Source organism: Bos indicus x Bos taurus, chromosome 1 (genome assembly GCF_003369695.1).
Source record: "Bos indicus x Bos taurus breed Angus x Brahman F1 hybrid chromosome 1, Bos_hybrid_MaternalHap_v2.0, whole genome shotgun sequence".
NCBI classification, from domain to species: domain Eukaryota; kingdom Metazoa; phylum Chordata; class Mammalia; order Artiodactyla; family Bovidae; genus Bos; species Bos indicus x Bos taurus.
In genome coordinates this window covers 15324500-15344402 of record NC_040076.1, presented here as the reverse complement: position 1 = coordinate 15344402, position 19903 = coordinate 15324500, and the positions used below count along the sequence as shown (strand labels likewise).

At 36.6% G+C, this 19903-nt stretch overlaps 1 protein-coding gene across 2 annotated transcripts in view; it reads left to right on the top strand.

The window, feature by feature from the left end:
- Nucleotides 1-19903, top strand: part of NCAM2 (neural cell adhesion molecule 2) — a 567319-nt gene that overhangs the window by 336405 nt on the left and 211011 nt on the right. For both annotated transcript variants that reach the window (XM_027545118.1, XM_027545216.1), the window contains exons 4-5: nucleotides 1558-1701; nucleotides 9812-9949. In XM_027545118.1, coding sequence (XP_027400919.1) covers nucleotides 1558-1701; nucleotides 9812-9949 — 282 coding nt within the window. The remainder of the gene's footprint in view (nucleotides 1-1557; nucleotides 1702-9811; nucleotides 9950-19903) is intronic.

Below are 19903 nucleotides of genomic sequence, written 5' to 3'. Positions count from 1 at the left end.
CTACTTTTAGGAATCCTTAACCTGTTTAGGCGGAGAACGCAATGGCACCCCACTCCAGTACTCTTGCCTGGAAAATCCCATGGATGGAGGAGCCTAGTAGGTTGCAATCCATGGGGTCGCTAAGAGTCAGACATGACTGAGCGACTTCACTTTCACTTTTCACTTTCATGCATTGGAGGAGGAAATGGCAACCCACTCCAGTGTTCTTGCTTGGAGAATCCCAGAGATGGTGGAGCCTGGTGGGCTGCTGTCTATGGGGTCGCACAGAGTCGGACACGACTGAAGTGACTTAGCAGTAGCAGTAGCAACCTGTTTAGGAAAACTGAAGATCATTGATTCCCTGGTTTTGAAACCAGGTTCCATCACTTAATTCTGTGGTCCTGAGCAATTGGGTACCCTCTCTATTTTCAATTTCCATTTATAAAATGGGTATAATAGTAGTACTTACATCATACATAGAGTTGCTTTGAGGACTACATTAATTCATGCACAATGTGCCTAGAATATTACTGTGCAATTAATTTGTGGTAGTTAGCATTTATACCAATGAAAAACTATAAAAGTTTTAGAATGCTAGCTCATAGGTCATGTCTTCCTTACAGCTGTGTTGAAAAAAGGGCCAAAAGTGTGCCATAGTCATACTTCCTCTTAAGATGACAACAATCTGTTGGAACATTGTTGTCCTCATTTGTCCTGATTTGACCTTTTTTTCCCTCCTGTTAGTTTCTAAGCCCCTCAAAGAAAGATGTTTTACTTCTTTATATGCCCATTTGCTGTACTAATTTCATAAATTACAAAAGACTAAATTGAAAACATCATTTCATAGACTAGTATCTGGAAAAAACTGTCATTTGAAATGATACAAAGGAAAATTCCTGGTGTTTAGTAAGAACAGTGAATTACCTTTGTGAAAATTTCTCATTAAGCATAAATATCCACATCCTTGCATTCATTTGATACACTTATGGATGTCTACTATATGGCAGACAATATTCTAATTCCTAAAGACTCATTAGTGACTAAAACAGAAAATGTCACTGGCCACTTGGTGCTAACATTTTAGAAGGTAGAAACAGGAGACAAAAAGTAAGCTAAAACTAATGTATAAATGCTAGATATATATGTTATAGAATCCTATAGGGAAGACATTAAGTAGTTTAGAAATAAAGGGTGATGACTATTTTGTATGTGGAGACTGGGCAAGAATTTGATGGAATTTAAGAGAGTGCAAATGCCCCAGAATGAAACCAAGTCTGGAGTGTTCAAGGAAGTGCCTGGAGTAGAGATTAGGAGGAGAGAAGAAAAATTGGGATCAAAAATTATGAGATAGACTCCAGTTCATATAGGACCTCATATAGCACTGTAAAGACTTTGGACTTTATTCTCAGTGAGGTGGGAATTTATTGGGTAGGAGAATCAGATGGTCTGGTAAAGTTTTAAATGATCTAGATTTACCTAATTATTTTATTACAGCATCCATAAACAATAATTCTGAAATATGTTATTGAGGGGGATGAGCAATAATATTTCTTTGGTTTGTTTTACTTTCTTATACAGAAAAACTCACTTTCAGAGAAGTGGTATCTCCTCAAGAGTTCAAACAAGGAGAGAATGCAGAAGTGGTTTGCCGAGTCAGCAGCTCACCCGCACCTGTCGTCAGCTGGTTATATCATAATGAGGAAGTCACCGCTATATCCGACAGTTAGTATTTTGGTAACTCCCTAAGTTATATGTTCTAACAATATTGCAATTTTTTTAAGGAGACTGAATCTGCTTGAGTAAATATAGCAATTGGATTGACCCTAAGTATCAAACAATTGTTTAGGGAACATCAGAGCTCTAAACTAGGGGTTGGCAAACTATGGCCCTAGGCTCAATTCAACCCCTCTGCTGTTTTATTAAGGTGTTATGGAGATGCAGCCAAACCCAATTGTTACATATGGTCTGTGGCTGCTTTGGAACAAAGTTGAGCAACTGTGACACAGATGGTTTGGCCCACAATAGTTACTTTCTGGAGATGACAGAAAAAGTTTCCTGACCTCTGCTCCAGTCAAGAAAAATGTATATACAAACAGTTCAAGAATGTGAAAATGATAGTCACTCAGTTGTGTCCAACTCTTTGTGACCCATGGACTGTATGTAGTCTGCCAGGCTTCTCCATCCGTGGAATTCTCCAGGCAAGAAAACTAGATGGTGGGTTGCCATTCCCTGAGTGAGGATCTTCCTCAATTGAACAGGGGTCTCCTGCATTGCAGGCAGATTCCTTTCCATTTGAGCCACCAGGAAAGCCCAAGTTCAAGGATACTGAATAAATAAAGGAATCTGTCCTGATCTATTGAAAGTCTACATTTTATAATTCAGACTTGATCCCCCTATTAGTTTTTCTGGCACTGTTCTTTCAAAGATACCTACATATTCTAAATATTATGGTAAGATACATGTGGATAATTGTGAGAAAAGTACATTCATTCCAATTGTCTTCATGATTTTGATTCAGACCGAGCTAAAATTCCAGAATAATATGACATCTGGAATTGAATGCATAATTTCCTTACATTATGCTATTTTACCATTGTGAATTGGGAGTATTTTCAATTTAGAATATTTTTCATGGCACCTGCATTACAGAGAGGTACAAAATAATTGAGTCTTTTAAAATATTCAGTACTTTCTATCTGGGATGTCTTTGTTTTATGTTTCTAAGAAATGAAACTTCTACAGCATAAAGAAGAGAAAATAGATAGCTTCTCTTTTTGAATATGTACAGATAATATTTCATGATCACTATTGTCAATTTATTTTTTAATTTTAGAGAATTTTTCTGGGTGTGGCATTTTCACTGCTTGTTAGTTACTGACTAAAACTTTTTTTCTAGTGTCATAAGTCAATGAGACATATATTTATTTTCAGATAACTGCTTTAGATTTTACTAATGAAATTGCATGAGTAGACTGTATATTTTTTGCTTTTTTTCCCTCAATAATAAAGGAAGCAATACATTTATAGCAGTTAAATGACATTGTCTAAACATTTTCAGATAACTTAATCTTAGGCTTCAAGTATACATATTTATATCATACATTTTAATTATAAAAGGTTTTGAAAATGAGTTTGTTTGTTTGTTTTAATACACACAAGGGAAAACACTCAAAGCGAAGACTGATGTTCAAGTATACTACTGATGGAGGGCTGATGCTTCTATGCTATACTTATACATTTTCCCAGTACCCCATGATGAAATGATGTGAGGCTGGATTTCCATCATGGCTCCACACTTTCCTTGGCTTTTGAACTGTGGTGTTGGAGAAGACTCTTGAGAGTCCCTTGGACTGCAAGGGGATACAGCCAGTCAATCCTAAAGGAGATCAGTCCTGACTGTTCATTGGAAGGACTGATGCTGAAGCTAAAATTCCAATACTTTGCTAACCTGATGCAAAGAACTGACTCAGTAGAAAAGGCGCTGATGCTTGGAAAGATTGAAGGCGGCAGGAGAAGGGGATGACAGAGGATGAGATGGTTGGATGGCATCACTGACATGATGGACATGAGTTTGAATAGGCTCTGGGAGTTGGTGATGGACAGGGAGGCCTGGTTTGCTACAGTCCCTGGGGGTCGCAAAGAGCCAGACAGGATTGAGTGACTAAACTAACTTAACTGAAAGCTTTGAACAGCTTTTCTAACTGCTCTGTACATAATTCATATTCTTAATCTTAAATAATAAATTATCATATCCTTTTTTAAATTTTTTGAAATATTTTTAATTGGAGGGTAATTATTTTACACTGTTATGTTGGTTTCTGCCTTACACACAATATGATTCAGCCACTATTGTTATTCAGTCATTAAGTCATGTCTGATTCTTTGTAACCCCATAGACTGCAGCATGGCAGACATCCCTGTCCTTCACTCTCTCCCAGAGTTTGCTGAAACTCACGTCCATTGAGTCGGTAATGCCATGCAACTATCTCATCCTCTGTTGTCCCCTTCTCCTCGTGGCTTCAGTCTTTCCCAACATCAGGATCTTTTCCAATAAGTTGGCTCTTTGCATCAGGTGGCCAAAGTATTGGAGCTTCAGCTTTAGCGTCAGTCCTTCTAATGAATACTTAGGGTTGATTTCCTGTAGAATTGACTCATTGGATCTCCTTGCTGTCCAAGGGACTCTCAAGAGTCTTCTCCAGCATCACACTTAGAAAGCATCAATTCTTTGGTGTCCAACCTTCTCTACGGTCCATAAGTATGTGTGTGTATGTATATGTATATCACCCCTATTATATGCATTTTGAAGAATGTTGAGAATTTTAAATAAAACAGACATATATAAATATTTGTTAAGTGAATGAAGAAATATTAACTTTATATCAGTAAATATATTTAACTCAGTAATATTATTTAACTCAGTAAATAATGTCTGTTTTTCTTGTTCCTTCTCATTAGTTGTTATTTCTTGGGAATGAGTTAAACATAGAAACTTAACACTGAGTTTCAGGGAAAACAATGTAGAATTTTTTTTTTTTTAAGTTGTAAAATTTGTTTTTACTTTGGAATATAAGGGATGTAGGGGAATTGTGAAGATGGACACACTTTTCTAATCTTTTAATATTTAAGAAACTTGCCACATACTTCATTATTGAACAGTTTTTACATTTATACTGAATTTATAAGAATATTCTTCAGATTTTTATATATGTATGATTCTTTTAACAAAACCAATGAAATAAATTTAGATTTATAATCATGAATGGAACATATATGGGGATTTAGAATAATGCAATGTGTCCAGATAACTTTCTGAAGCCTTAACTTGGCACAGGAGTAAAGTTTAAAGTATCCATATGAAACAATGAAGGTTTGGAAATGTTGATTTATTAACCATGCTTTTGATAGCAGCTGTTTGACAAATATGCAGAAGTAATACTTTCCAGACTACTTGAAGTGAAGATGTTCCATGTTGTTTGTTGAAAGAAATCCATAAGAGAATCCAAGCATTTAGGTAGTAAAGTGATAGTGTCACATTTTGTTAGAAAGTTGAATATGTTGACTTTTAGTGTCAACCCTGATGGAAGGGTACATTATCGGAGTTGCCCATTCATTCTTAACCATTTTGAAAGCTATCTCTGAAACTTCCTATATGCTTTAAACATTTTCTAATAAAGTACCAGTTTTGCATCAAAAGCTATGGATAAAATCATCTTGCTCAGAAAAAAAAAATATGAAATCTACTCCCAGTATATTAATAAAAAGTCATTCAACAGTTATTTTGCACTTATCTATTGTCCTAAGTGATGGTGATTCATAGTTAAAAAGATGAACTAATCTAGTGCCCTTAATATGTTAGTACTCTAGTAAAAGTATCAGTGGATGAATTGTGAACACAAGATTGTTGAGGTATATGATAGGGAAAGTGCGGTGATAGAGGATGATAAGGAAAGAGCACTTGAATCAGTTAGGGCAGAGGGAAGTATCCAAAATGCCTGCTGACAGTAAAAAGCAACCTTTAAAGATGAAAAGGTATTAACCAGCTAAAGACTGGTGGGGACTTTTCAAATGGAGAGAACACCATATGCAGTAGCTCAGAGGTGAAAGCATGAGTGGCATGTTCCAGAACTGAATTAAGTTCATTATAACTAAACTTTACAAATAAGTGCAACTAGAATACTTATAATAACAGATAAATACAACTAGGATTTGTAAGTAAAGACTAATAGGAAAGGAATCTGGAAGAGAAGGTTGAGCCATTTCAACATGGCCTTGACATCTCTATTGAGGCTTTTAGAATTTATCCAAAGGTGACATCACTAGAGGGTTTTAATTAAGACAGTGACATGAGCTAATATGTATTGAGAAGGACATTAGTGTTTCAGTGAGGAAAATGAATTGGATGAGAGTCAAGGCAAAGCTTCAGGCAAAGAGAGTTGCTCAAATCTGAAGGAAATAATTGCTGAGGGAAAAGGAAATTTTAGACTAAGAAGTGATAAAGGGAGAAGTGATAGGATATGGATTTAATTGGATATGCAGATTGAGGGTACTGCAGAAATCAAAGATGATTCAAAGAATTTGCCTTCGGCATCTAGCTCAATATAAAGACCTCTAAAGACAGAGTTGGGGAGTGATTTTAGGTGGAGATAACCAAATTTTGCACATACTGAAATTGAATTATTTACAGTTCTTCTAAGTGTATATATCTAGATGACTGAAACAATTGTGGAATCACAGGGATCATCTGGTCTGAAGAAAAACTGTGAATCATCAAAATATTGATTGAAGGCATAAGAGTAGATGTGACAAACCATTCAGTTGCTGTAGAATGAGCAGAAAAGGGGACTTATAAAATAACCTGCTTAAAGAAACATAAAGCAGACACCTTATTGAATATTATGATTTCCTTTATTTCCTTTCTGCAATAATGAATGTTTGGAAGTCTGTAAATGAAATAAATAGATCGTCTTTAATAGTTAAATACTCCCAATATCCAATTACTCATGAATGACTCAAGTAGTGCTTTCTTCAAACATCTTTTGTTCAGTTCAGTTCAGTCACTCAGTTGTGTCTGACTCTTTATGACCACATGGCCTGCAGCGTGCCAGACTTCCGTGTCCATCACCAAATTCCAGATCTTGCTCAGACTCACGTCCATCGAGTCAGTAATGTAATCCAACCATCTCATCCTCTGCCATCCCTTTCTCCTCCTGCCATCAATCTTTCCCAGCATCAGGGTCTTTTCTAATGAGTAGGCTCTTTACATCAGGTGGTCAAAGTATTGGAGCTTTAGCTTCATCATCAGTCCTTCCTATGAATAGTCAGGACTAATTTCCTTTAGGATTGAATGGTCTGATCTCCTTGCAGTCCAAGGGACTCTCAAAGAGTCTTCTCCAACTTTACAGTTCAAAAGCATCAATTCTATGGCACTCAGCTTTCTTTATGGTCCAACTCTCACATCCATACATGACTACTGGAGAAACCATAGCTTTGACTAGATGGCCCTTTCTTGGCAAAGTAATGTCTCTGCCTTTTAATATGCTGTCTAGGTTGGTCATAGCTTTTCTTCCAAGGAGCAAACGTCTTTTAATTTCATGGCTGCAGTCATCATCTGCAGTGATTTTGGAGCCCAAGAAAATAAAGTCTGTCACTGTTTCCATTGTTTCCCCAACTATTTGGCGTGAAGTGATGGGACCAGATACCATGATCTTAGTTTTTTGAATGTTGAGTTGTAGACCAGCTTTTTCACTCTCCTCTTTCACTTTCATTAAGAGGTTCTTTAGTTCCTGTTGCTTTCTGCCATAAGGGTGGTGTCATCTGCATATCTGAGGTTATTAATATTTCTCCCACAATCTTGATTCTAGCTTGTGCTTCATCCAGCTCAGCATTATGCTTGATATACTACTCTGCATGTAAGTTAAATAAGCAGGGTGACAATATACAGCCTTGACATACTCCTTTCCCTATGTGGAACCAGTCCATTGTTCCATGTCTGGTTCTAACTGTTGCTTCTTGACCGGCATACATATTTCTATGGAGCCAGATGAGGTGGTCTGGTATTCCCATCTCTTTAAGAATTTTCCATAGTTTATTGTGATCCACACAGTCAAAGGCTTTAGCATATTCAGTGAAGCAGAAGTAGATGTTTTTCTGAAATTCTCTTGCTTTTCCTATGATCCAACAGATGATGGCAATTTGATCTCTTGTTCCTCTGCCTTTTCTAAATCCAGCTTGAACATTTGGGAGTTCACAGTTCACGTACTGTTGAAGCCTCTCTTGGAGAATTTTGAGCATTACCTTACTAGCATATAAGATGAGTGCAATTGTGTGGTAGTTTGAGCATTCTTTGGAATTGACTTTCTTTGTGATTGTAATGAAACCTGACCTTTTCCAGTCCTGTGGCCACTGCTGAGTTTTCCAAATTTGCTGGCATGTTGAGTGCAGCACTTTTACAGCATCATCTTTCAGGGTTTGAAATAGCTCAACTGGAATTCCATCACCTCCACTAGCTTTGTTCATAGTGATGCTTCCTAAGGCCCACTTGACTTCATATTCTAGGATGTCTGGCTCTAGGTGAGTGATCACACCATTGTGGTTGTCTGGGTCATTAGCATCTATTTTGTATAGGTCTCATTCTAATTTCCAGCAACACACTTGAATAGAATATTTTTTAAATTTGCTTTGGAATGTCATGATGTTTTAGGAGTTCTGAGTTCCTCCAGTCCTTACTATAAATTGTATTTCCTGCCGATTGCCTTTCTTTCTCTTCAGTCTCTTCTTTGGTGAGAAAATTTCCCAGGAAAAAGCATCTGTATAAACATTTTTGTATGTCATCTCAAGGTCAACCAAAAGATGAAATAGATGTTTTGGGAATGTTTAAACCTTCTGAACTGAAAATTATATATATGTAGCTTAATAATTGGTATTTTCTCTCTGAGGCAGCTTCAGAATCTCCAAATTTTCTTTCCTTATTACCTGTCTTTTAGACAATCAATTACCACATTCTTACCTGTTTTAATATAGTCTAATAATTTCCTTATTTGTATTTAAAGCCCAAACTTCTACTATGACTTAAGGAATTGCTATGAAAAATGAACACGAAATATGAATGGCTTCATATCACAGCAGTTTCTTACTCATGTGAAGGCCAATGGGTTGTAGGATGAGAGACAAGCATTGAACCCATTGCATTCATTCAGTGATCCAGGTTGAGGGATGCTGGGAGATTACTTTCTCATGTGACTTCTTTGTTTGTCCTAACATGTCTATTAAGCCAGCAAATGGGGGAAGAGTAATAAATACTGGAAGAGCCCCCAGAAATACTCTTTAACAGTATATATCCATAAGTGGGTATCTTAAAGATATTTCTGCCTTACCAAAAGGTCTAAGCGGGTCAAGGATGTGTTTCTCTTATCCATCCATGTGCTCAAATACAGTACTTAGCAAACATCATGTCTGATGTTATCTATGAATGAATTAACTACTGAAATTTAGAATACTGCCTTTATAACATGTTTCAAAATAGAACAGGATATAATAATGTTCTTTACTTGATAACAAGGGAAAAGTTCTTAAGACTGCAACAAAATCATGATGAGTAAAACTTAAGACCAGGCATTATGGAAAATACGGTCAGGCTGAGATGCTGCTTAGGCTAGCCAGAGTACTTCAAGCAATCACCTAATGCATGCCCGATAACAGCTATTTTTGTACATATGCATGTGCATACACTCACACATAAAATGGAATCTTGAGATAAAGGTAACGAAGTCTAATGTATTCCTTCCTAAAATGGATTATCTTGGATCTAGAAAAAAATATTTCAAATAAATCTGAGATATGATCATTTTATATGTCCTCTACCTGACTTGAATAGTATTATATATTTAGCTTCCTCCTCAGGATATGTGCAATTATTGGTTTAATTATTGTGTGAGGAAGGATATTCAATCAATTCTCTAACCCATTTCCATCCCCAAGTTGCTATATATTTGCAGTCAAAATATCTTCTTGTCTGTAATATCTAATCCCTCAGCTTTGTTCTTTTGTGTATTTTTTCTGCATTCAGAGTACCAAGGGGAAAATAATAGCTTAACCATTTTATGTGGAAATAAACTCTTGAATGTATTTTCACAAAAAGGTGTAACAAGGCAGTTGTAGAGTGGAAAAATCGAAGTCATGAAATTACATTTTACTTTCAAATTGAAATTTGTTTGTTGATGAAAAGTTGGATAGTGTCAGACAAGTACCATATTTTAATACTTAGCAATTTAGAGCATGCTGGACTCTGCCTTCAATTACTGATATCATTTCCTCTTCTTTGCTTACTTTCCAGGTCGGTTCGCTATGTTAGCCAACAATAATCTGCAGATTCTCAACATCAATAAAAGTGATGAAGGTATATACAGGTGTGAAGGAAGAGTGGAGGCTAGGGGAGAAATTGACTTCCGTGATATCATTGTTATTGTTAATGGTAAGCAGAGAATAATTTGTATGCATTTTATTGTTGCATTTAGCAAAATGTTTATTAAAAGGGCAACACAGCACTTAAGACTGATAAACCTCTGCTATCCCTGGAGGAAGTTGCCTCACCTATAATATAGAGTCTGTGGTTGCACTATAGCCTCAAGGGCAAGCATGCATGCTAAGTCGCTTCAGTTGTGCCTGACTGTTTGCGACCCTATGAACTGTAGCCCACCAGTCATCTCTAACCATGAGATTCTCTAGACAAGAATACTGGAATAGATTGTGGGTTGGCATGCCCTCCTCTAAGGGATCTTCCCAAGCCAGGGATTGAACCCTCGTCTCTTATGTCTCCTTCATTGGCAGGCAGGTTCTTTACCTCTATGCCACTTGGAAAGCCCCTCAAGGGCAAGATCTGTGACTTATTTAATATTGTTATCCTCTTTTACAAAGAGTCTATTAGGGAGTAGTTGCCTTTTGCTGGTTTTATAGTTGTTGAAAGAATGTCAAATGAAATATAGTAAAGGGCTTACTTGCTTAAACTAATCTAATTAACAGTATTTACAGGTTTTCCCTAATGTATAATTAAATGCATTGTTAACCTTTGGAATCTTAATGGACATTAATAACTAAATTTTTGACATCTCTTCCTCCAAATTTGGCTTCTTTTACTATACTGCCTGCTTGCATTAACATACTATTCTGTGAGGCCAGTAATATGTTAATGTTATCCTAATTATCTCCACTTTGCGAATCGAATGGGTCACCAAGGTGCACACTGTATTTCTTTAACATCTATCAAATATACACTACTTTTCCAATCATGCTTTCCATAAGAGTGCTGCCCTTTCCAATTTTTATTAAATTTTTCTTGAGTGACCACTATTTGTTTTCTCTGCTCTTAATCTTACAATTTCAACTTTTCTATCTTACCAACCTTCCAATACTTAAAATTATTAGTATTTCCCTTTACTTTCAAGACAAAATCAGAAACATTCTTCATGGCATAGGAAGCTGTGCCTATGCTTCCTATAGGAAGCTGATCATCAGCTACCTTCCCTAATCATTCAGTCTGGGTAACCTGTGCTTTAGCTAAATGGAAATTCTATTAGTAACACTACACAAATGTACTTTGATTTGTTCTTCTGAACAAATTCCGGTCTTTTAAACTGAGTTAGAAACAACCATCATCACATAATCTATTACCAAAATGTAACTTCTTCCTTTTGGAATGGACAGAATATGAATTTAAAGAGTTAGCCGTGAGTTTTCTATCACTTGGGACTGGGAGACTGAAAAATTAATCAATGTCTTCTTCCCTATCCTATGCTCCTTCCACCGTGAGCTATCTCTCCCCCCACCCCTTTTTTTTTTTTTTTTTTAAGAGATTTGGAAACAACACCAGGAATAGATCAAAAAGAGTTACTTGGTTTTTCCTTTCCTGGAGTAAAAGTAGTTTAACCACAGATTTCATGCTGAAAGATAAAAAGAATATTAAATCAATGATTTTTTTCTCTTATTCCGTAAATGTATAATTAATTGATATTTAGGATACCTAGGTTCCCTCCTCAGAGAAGGCAATGGCACCCCACTCCAGTACTCTTGCCTGGAAAATCCCATGGACAGATGAGCCTGGTGGGCTGCAGTCCATGGGGTCTCGAAGAGTCAGACACGACTGAGCGACTTTGCTTTCACTTTTCACTTTCCTGCATTGGAGAAGGAAACGGCAACCCACTCCAATGTTCTTGCCTGGAGAATCCCAGGGACGGGGGAGCCTGGTGGGCTGCCATCTGTGGGGTCACACAGAGTCGGACAAGACTGAAGGGACTTAGCAGCAGCAGCAGCAGCAGCAGCAGCAGCAGGTTCCCTCCCTGGGTTGGAAAGATCTCCTGGAGAAGGGAATGGCTACCCACTCCAGTATTCTTGCCTGGAGAATTCCATGGACCGAGGAGCCTGGCAGGCTTCAGTCCATGCAGTCACAAAGAGTCAAACACAACTGAGTGACTGGCATTTTCACTTTCAATTTCATGGATAAAATAATGGAATAGACCAGAAAACTAGGGAAGTAGGTAGAAACTGCACATGCTCTAGGGTGAGGCCAAAGTGCCAGGCCTTTCAAGAGAAGATTTTCAGAGCTTTTTTTTTTTTTTTTTTTCTGATGTGTAAAGTCTATTATTTATTGAGACTACTATAGTCAGTGGAGGTTTTGAGGAAGATTTTAGTGAAGATGAAGAATAATTGTTTAAATACGGAAATGTGTACTATGTTTGTATCCCTATATATTAATATATATCTATATTTTTGTATTTTTATTTATGAGCATTTCTAATACTTTTCTCTCTTTATTATATACAATCAGCAAAGGTAACTTAAGTGGTTATTTAGTTTCTTAATTAGTTGACTTAACTGTCTACCATGCTTTGTTTCTGAAAGAATTTAAGGTAGGAAATTTTGTGTTTTTTGTCATTGGCAAGACCTTGTGCTCAGTATATTCTTATGAAAATGGGGGTTACAACAATAGTTAAGACATTTACATTTACATTTACAATAGTAAAGTTTTTTAAAAAGGATTAAGTTTATAGGAAGCACTATATAAATATGTACTATGATTGTATGTTATATATGTGTGTGTGTGTATGCTGAGGCTTAGTCATGTCTGACTCTTTGTGACACCATGGACTGTAGCCCACCTGACTCCTCTGTCCATGGGGTTATCCCAGCAAAAATACTGGAGTGGGTTGACCTTTCCTCTTCCAGGGGATCTTCCGGACCCAAGGATTGAACCTACATCTCCTGCAGCTTCTGTGTTGGCAGGTGAATTTTTTTTTTTTTTACCAATGAGTCACCTGGGAAGCCCCTGTTATATATATATGTTTATGTAAATTTCTAGAGTAGGAAATGGAAACCCACACCAGTATTCTTGCCTGGAAAATTCCATGGACAGAGGAGCCTGGAAGGCTACATACAGTACATGGGGCTGCTAAGAGTTGGACATGACTGAGAAACTCAGCACATATGTAATATTATGCATATATTTTTAATACTAAAACACTATTTTGAGACTTATGATAAAAAGGAAATGTCATCTGGAAGATGTAGCATATTAAGCTTTTATTATCCATTCTGCTGTTGTGATTTCTTTTAATACATTTACAAATGTTCTATTTCCACATTAGATTATCTGTGATAGTTTGAATGTGATGACATTTATTTTAAAGGAAGGATTATTTGGGTATAAGTGGGTCCAATTAACAAAGTTTGAATCATCAAGTCCATCGTGATCTACATTCAAACTGGAATGTTTATTTCTTTATCTACACTTATTATTCCAGAGAAGGCAATGGCAACCCACTCCAGTACTCTTGCCTGGAAAATCCCATGGATGGAGGAGCCTAGTAGGCTGCAGTCCAAGGGTTCCTGAAGAGTCGGACATGACTGAGCAACTTCACTTTCACTGTCATGGATTGGAGAAGAAAATGGCAACCCACTCCAGTGTTCTTTCCTGTAGAATTTCAGGGACAGCAGAGCCTGGTGGGCTGCTGTCTATGGGGTCGCACACGACTGAAATGACTTAGCAGCAGCAGCACACTTATTATTACAGGGCTCGTAAAGACACAAAAGAATATATGTGTTCTTTTGTGCGGTTCACATCAATCATGTATGTAATGTCCTTTTGTGACTGCATCACACTGACCTTCTCCAGATTAATCACCCTTCTTCCACATCCTACTTTTCTTCTCACATACTAATTTGACCTTCTTTGCTTGAATATCACTTTATCTCCAGTTCTTCTTATTAGTCATTTTTCCCTGTTATGGTCACAAGCTCCCATATCTTAGAACTACCAGAACCACTGTTTTCCAAAATAAGTGTTCACGTAATCAACCATTGATTTATTTACCTTCTGGATGATTCAGTTGGACCCTGTCAAGGGAATGCATTCACTAATGCCACCAGATGACTGTGCTTTTCTCTCACATTTTGCCTTTTTATATAGTCAGAAAAATCTTTATTCTCCAGGCTTATTGACTCTTGCCCTGCTTACCAGCTCCTTTTAAAGCTTGAGCCCTCTCTAAAACTATCCTTTATTATTTATCTGTTATAAAATCCCTTGAAGTTGTTTCAATGAAAACTTTGAAGTTGCATAAATTAGTAATAAAGCAAAGACACTAATTTTATCCACATTATCTTATTTTTGTTCAATTATAGTATTTGGTGAATTATATACTTTTTCTCTCCAATTTATAATGCATGCCTCTCTTTTATTTGCTACTAATTTTTATCCTTGGTAAAATTATTTTATCCTTGATAAAATTCATTGTGGACCTCTTTCAACCCCTTTCACCTCAAAGTATATTGAAGTTCCAACCAAATATTCCAGTCAACAGCTTCTTCACATTCACTGATTTCTTGGAAGATGTTCTTCTCTTTGCTCTGATGTTGGCTCTTTGCAGATTTTCCCTTGCATTTTTTTCTCTTCCAACACATTAACAATTAGTTAAAATATATCCTTGCTGGCTTATAAGGCCAGCAATACCAAATATTAAGGATATTTTTTTCTTAACTCCCTCTATTAATTACTTACTATATTTCTCAATGCCTATGTATAGTTTTTCACAAATATTTATCTCGCCTCCCTTTAAGAGGTTATACTCATGGCTCACTGCCATGTGAAGTGTGGTGGTTCCAGTAGAAGGTTTAAGCAACTAAACTCAACTGATGATCTGACTCTCTCTTGCTATGGGAAGATAAGAAAATGTAATATACACTGTACTGAAGTCAAGCTTCAAGAAGAATCGCATGTTACTTCTCTTAGGCTTTCCTCCTGCCATGAAGCTAAGTGAAAGTGAAAGTTGCTCAGTCCTGTCTGACTCTTTGCAACCCCGTGGACCATACAGTCTATGGAATTCTCCAGGCCAGAATACTGGGATAGATAGCCTTTCCTTCCCAACCCAGGGATTGAACCAAGTTCTCCCACATTGCAGGTAGATTCTTTACCAGCTGAGCCACAAGGGAAGCCATGAAGCTAGCATGACTGTAATAGGGACTTCTTTACCTACGGCATCATGAAGAAGATGTGTGGAGCTGAGTCACAGCTGATCTGCAGGTGCAAACACATACCATAGATAAGAAATAAAGCACATTGTTAAGCCCTGAGATTTTAGAGTCTTTTGTTATCACAGAAAAGCAGACATATGCAATGACAGTGGCTTTTTCCTAACTAAGCAATTTAAATACTGTCTGACTTAGGTGTACATCTGAAATTACTTCCCTGAGTACACATCAGACATATTATAATCCCCAATGGTGGTCATCTCAAATAGATTAAATTAACATATCAATATATTGGTAATTCAACTGAATATTTTTGACTGTAGTTTAAGTGTTACTTTGTATTGTTTTTATATATTCATCATTTAAAGCATATGTGCTGGCTATATTTTTCATACTTTGTTATGCTTAGAATACTAATAGATCTAATAGAGCAGTATTTCCCCCAAGGCACTTACAATTTTATCTTAAAATTTAAAGTAATCAACTTTCGCAAGATTCCTTATTGTTTATGGAGCTACTGAATTCAAAAGCATATAAGTACATTTTAAAAATTTTATTGATTTTTTAATTGAAGGATAATTGGTTTACAGAAGTTTGTTGTTTTCTGTCAAACGTCAACATGAATTGACCTTTTCTGTCAAACCTCAGCCGTAGTCATACATATATCCCCTCCCTTTTGAAATTCCCTCCCATCTCCCTTCCCATCCCACCCCTCTAGGTTGTTACAGAGCCACTGTTTAAGTTTCCTGAGCCATACAGCAAATTCCTGTGGGCTATCTATTTTACATATGGTAATGTAAGTTTCCATGTTACTCTCTCCATACATCTCACCCCCTCCTCCCCTCTCCCAATGTCCATAAGTCTATTCTCTATGTCTGTTTCTCCACTGCTGCCCTGCAAATAAATTCTTCAGTACCATTTTTCTAGATTCTGTATATATGCATTAGTATATAATATTTATCTTTCTCTTTCTGACTTACTCCACTCTGTATAATAGGATCTAGGTTCATCCACCTCTTTAGAACTGACTTAAATTCATTCCTTTCTATGACTAACATACCATTGTGCATATGTATTACAACATTTTTATCCATTCATCTGTCGATGGACATCTAGGATGCTTCCATGTTCTAGCTATTTTAAATAGTGCTGCAATGAACAATGGGATACATGTATCTTTTTCAATTTTGGTTACCTCAGCGTATATGCCTAGGAGTGGGATTGCTGGGTCATGTGGTTTTATTCCTAGTTTTTTAAGGAATCTCTATACTGTCTTTCATAGTGGCTGGGTCAGTTTACATCCCCACCAAAAATACAAGAGCATTCCCTTTTCTCTACACCCTCTCCGGTATTTATTGTTTGTAGACTTTTTGATGATGGCCATTCTGACAGGTGTGAGGTGATATCTCATTGTAGTTTTGATTTGCATTTCTGTAATAATAAGTGATATTGAGGATCTTTTCTTGTGTTTGTTAGCCATCTGTATGTCTTATTTGGAAAAATGTCTGTTTAGGTCTTTTTCCCACTTTTTGATTGGGTTGTATGAGCTCCTTGTATATTTTGGAAATTAATTCTTTGTCAGCTGTTTCATTTACTATTATTTTCTCCCATTCTGTGTGATGTCTTTTCACCTTGCTTATAGTTTCCTTTGCTGTGCAAAAGCTTTTAAGTTTAATATGGTCCCACTTGTTTACTTTTGTTTTTATTTCCATTACTCTAGGAGGTGGGTCATAGAGGATCTTGCTTTGATTTATGTCATCAAATGTTCTGCCTAAGTTTTCCTTTCAGAGTTTTATAGTTTCTGGCCTTACATTTAGATCTTTTTTTGTCATATTTTATTTCTTTCAGCAGTGCCTTATAATTTTCCGTGTACAGTTCTTTTGTCTCCTTAGATAAGTTTATTCCTAGATATTTACTTCTTTTTGTTGCAATGGTGAATGGGATTGATTCCTTAATTTCTCTTTCTGATTGTTAGTATATAGAAATGCAAGTGATTTCTGTGTATTAATTTTGTATCCTGTGACTTTGCTAAATTTACTGATTAGCTCTAATAACTTTCTGATAGTATCTTTAGGGTTTTCTTTTTTTTTTTCTTTTTTTTTAATGATTTTTAAACTTTACAAAATTGTATTAGTTTTGCTCTGCAAACAGTGAGAGCTTTAATTATTCTTTTCTGATCTGGATTCCTCTTATTTCTTTTTCTTCTCTGATTGCTATAGCTAGGACTTCCAAAACTATGTTGAATAATAGTGATAAAAATGGACACCCTTGTCTTGTTCCTGATCTTAGAGGGAGTGCTTTCAGTTTTTCAACTATGAGAATAATGTTTGCTGTAGGCTTATCATATATGGGAGAAGGCAATGGTAACCCACTCCAGTACTCTTGCCTGGAAAATCCTATGGATGGAGGAGCCTGGTAGGCTGCAGTCCGTGGGGCTGCTAAGAGTCGGACACTACCGAGAAATTTGACTTTCACTTTTCACTTTCATACATTGGAGAAGGAAATGGCAACCCACTCCAGTGTTCTTGCCTGGAGAATCCCAGGCACGGGGGAGCCTGGAGGGCTGCCATCTATGGGGTCGCACAGCTACATGACATGTCGCACACATGACATGACATGACTAAAGCGACTTAGCAGCAGCTGCAGTATCATATATGGCCTTTACTCTGTTGAGTTAGCTCCCTTCTATGACCAGTTTTTGAAGAGTTTTAATCATAAATAGGTGCTGAATTTTGTCAAAGGCTTTTTCTGCATCTATTGTGATTATCATATGGTTTTTATCTTTCAATGTATTAACATGGTGTATCACATTGATTGATTTGTGTATTTTGAAGAATCCTTTCATTCTTTAAATAACCCCAGCTTGATCATGGTGTATGAATTTTTGATGTGTTGCTGAATTGTTTGCTAAAATTTTGTTGAGGATTTTTACATCTATGTTCGTCAGTGGTATTGGCCTGTAGTTTTCTTTTTTGTGTGTTGTTTTGGCTTTGGTATCAGTTGATGGTGGCCTCATAGAATGAGTTTGGAAGTATTCCTTTCTCTGCAAATTTTTGGAAGAGTTTTAGAAGGATAGGTATTAGCTCTTTTCTAAATGTTTGATAGAATTTTCCTGTGAAGCCATCTGATTCTGAGCTTTAGTTTTTTGGGAGATTTTTTTTTATCGCAGCATCAATTTCAGTGCTTGTAATTGGGTTGTTCGTAATTTCTATTGCTTCCTGGTTCAGGCTTAGAAGATTGAACCTTTCTAAGAATCTGTCCATTTCTTCCAGGTTATCCATTTTATTGCCATATAGTTGTTCATAATAGTCTCCTATAATCCTTTGTATTTCTGTATTGTCTGTAACCTCTCCTTTTTCATTTATAATTTTCTTGATCTGATTCTTCTCTCTTTTTTTCTTGATGAGTGTGGCTAAAGGTTTGTCAATTTTATCTTCTCAAAGAACCAGCTTTTTATTTTATTAATCTGTACTATTGTTTCTTCCATTGCTTTTTCTCTTATTTTTGCTCTGATCTTTATGATTTATTTCCTTCTTCTAATTTGGGGGGGGGGGGTTGTTCTTCTTTTTCCAGTTGTTTTAGGTGTAAAGTTAGGTTGTCTATTTGATATTTTTCTTGTTTCTTGAGGTAGGATTGTATTCTGTATACTTCCCTCTTAGAGCTGCTTTTGCTGTATCCTATAGGTTTTGAGTTATCATGTTTTCATTGTCATTTGTTTCTAGAAATTTTTTGATTTCCCTTTTGATTTCTTTAGTAACCTCTTGGTTATTTAGAAACATAGTGTTTAATTTCCATGTGTTTGTGTTTCTTACAGCTTTTTCCATGTAATTGATATCTAGTCTCATAGTGTTGTAGTTGGAGAAGATGCTTGATACAATTTCAATTTTTTCTTACATTTACTGAGGTTTGCTTTGTGATCCACGATATGGTCTATCCTGGAGAATGTTCTATATGCACTTGAGAAGGTGTGTTCTTCTGCATTTGGATGGAATGTCCTGAAGATATCAATGAGATCTATTTCATCTAGTGTATCATTTAAGGCTTGTGTTTCCTTATTAATTTTCTGTTTCGATGATCTGTCCATTGCTGTGAGTGGGGTGAGTCTATTACTATTATTGTATTACTGTCAATTTCTCTTTTTATGTCTGTTAGTGTTTGTCTTATGTATTGAGGTGTTCCTATGTTGGGTGCATGCTGCTGCTGCTGCTAGGTTGCTTCAGTCAAGTCCGACTTGGTGTGATCCCATAGACGGCAGCCTACCAGGCTCCCCTGTCCCTGGGATTCTCCAGGCAAGAATACTGGAGTGGGTTGCCATTTCCTTCTCTAATGCATGCAAGTGAAAAGTGAAAGTGAAGACGCTCAGTCGTATCCGACCCTCAGCGACCCCATGGACTGCAGCCTTCCAGGCTCCTCCATCCATGGGATTTTCCAGGCAAGAGTACTGGAGTGGGGTGCCATTGCCTTCTCCGTGTTGGGTGCATAGATATTTACAATTACTATGTCTTCCTCTTGGATTGATCCTCGGTCATTATGTAATGTCCTTCCTTATCTCTTGTAATATTCTTTATTTTAAGATCTATTTTGTCTGATACGAGGATTGATACTCCAGCTTTCTTTTGCTTTCCATTTGAATGGAATATATGTTTCCATCCTCTCACTTTCAGTCTGTATGTGTCTTTAGGTCTGAAGTGTGTTTCTTGTGGACAGCATACATATTTGTCTAGTTTTTGTATCCATTCAGGCAATCTGTGTCTTTTGGTTGGAGTATTTAATCCATTTACATTTAAAGTAATTATTGATATATATGGTCTTATTGCCATTTTCTTAATTGTTTGGGGTTTGATTTTGTAGATCTTTTTCTTCTCTTGTATTTCTTAACAATATGCCCTTTAAACATATGTTGTAAAGC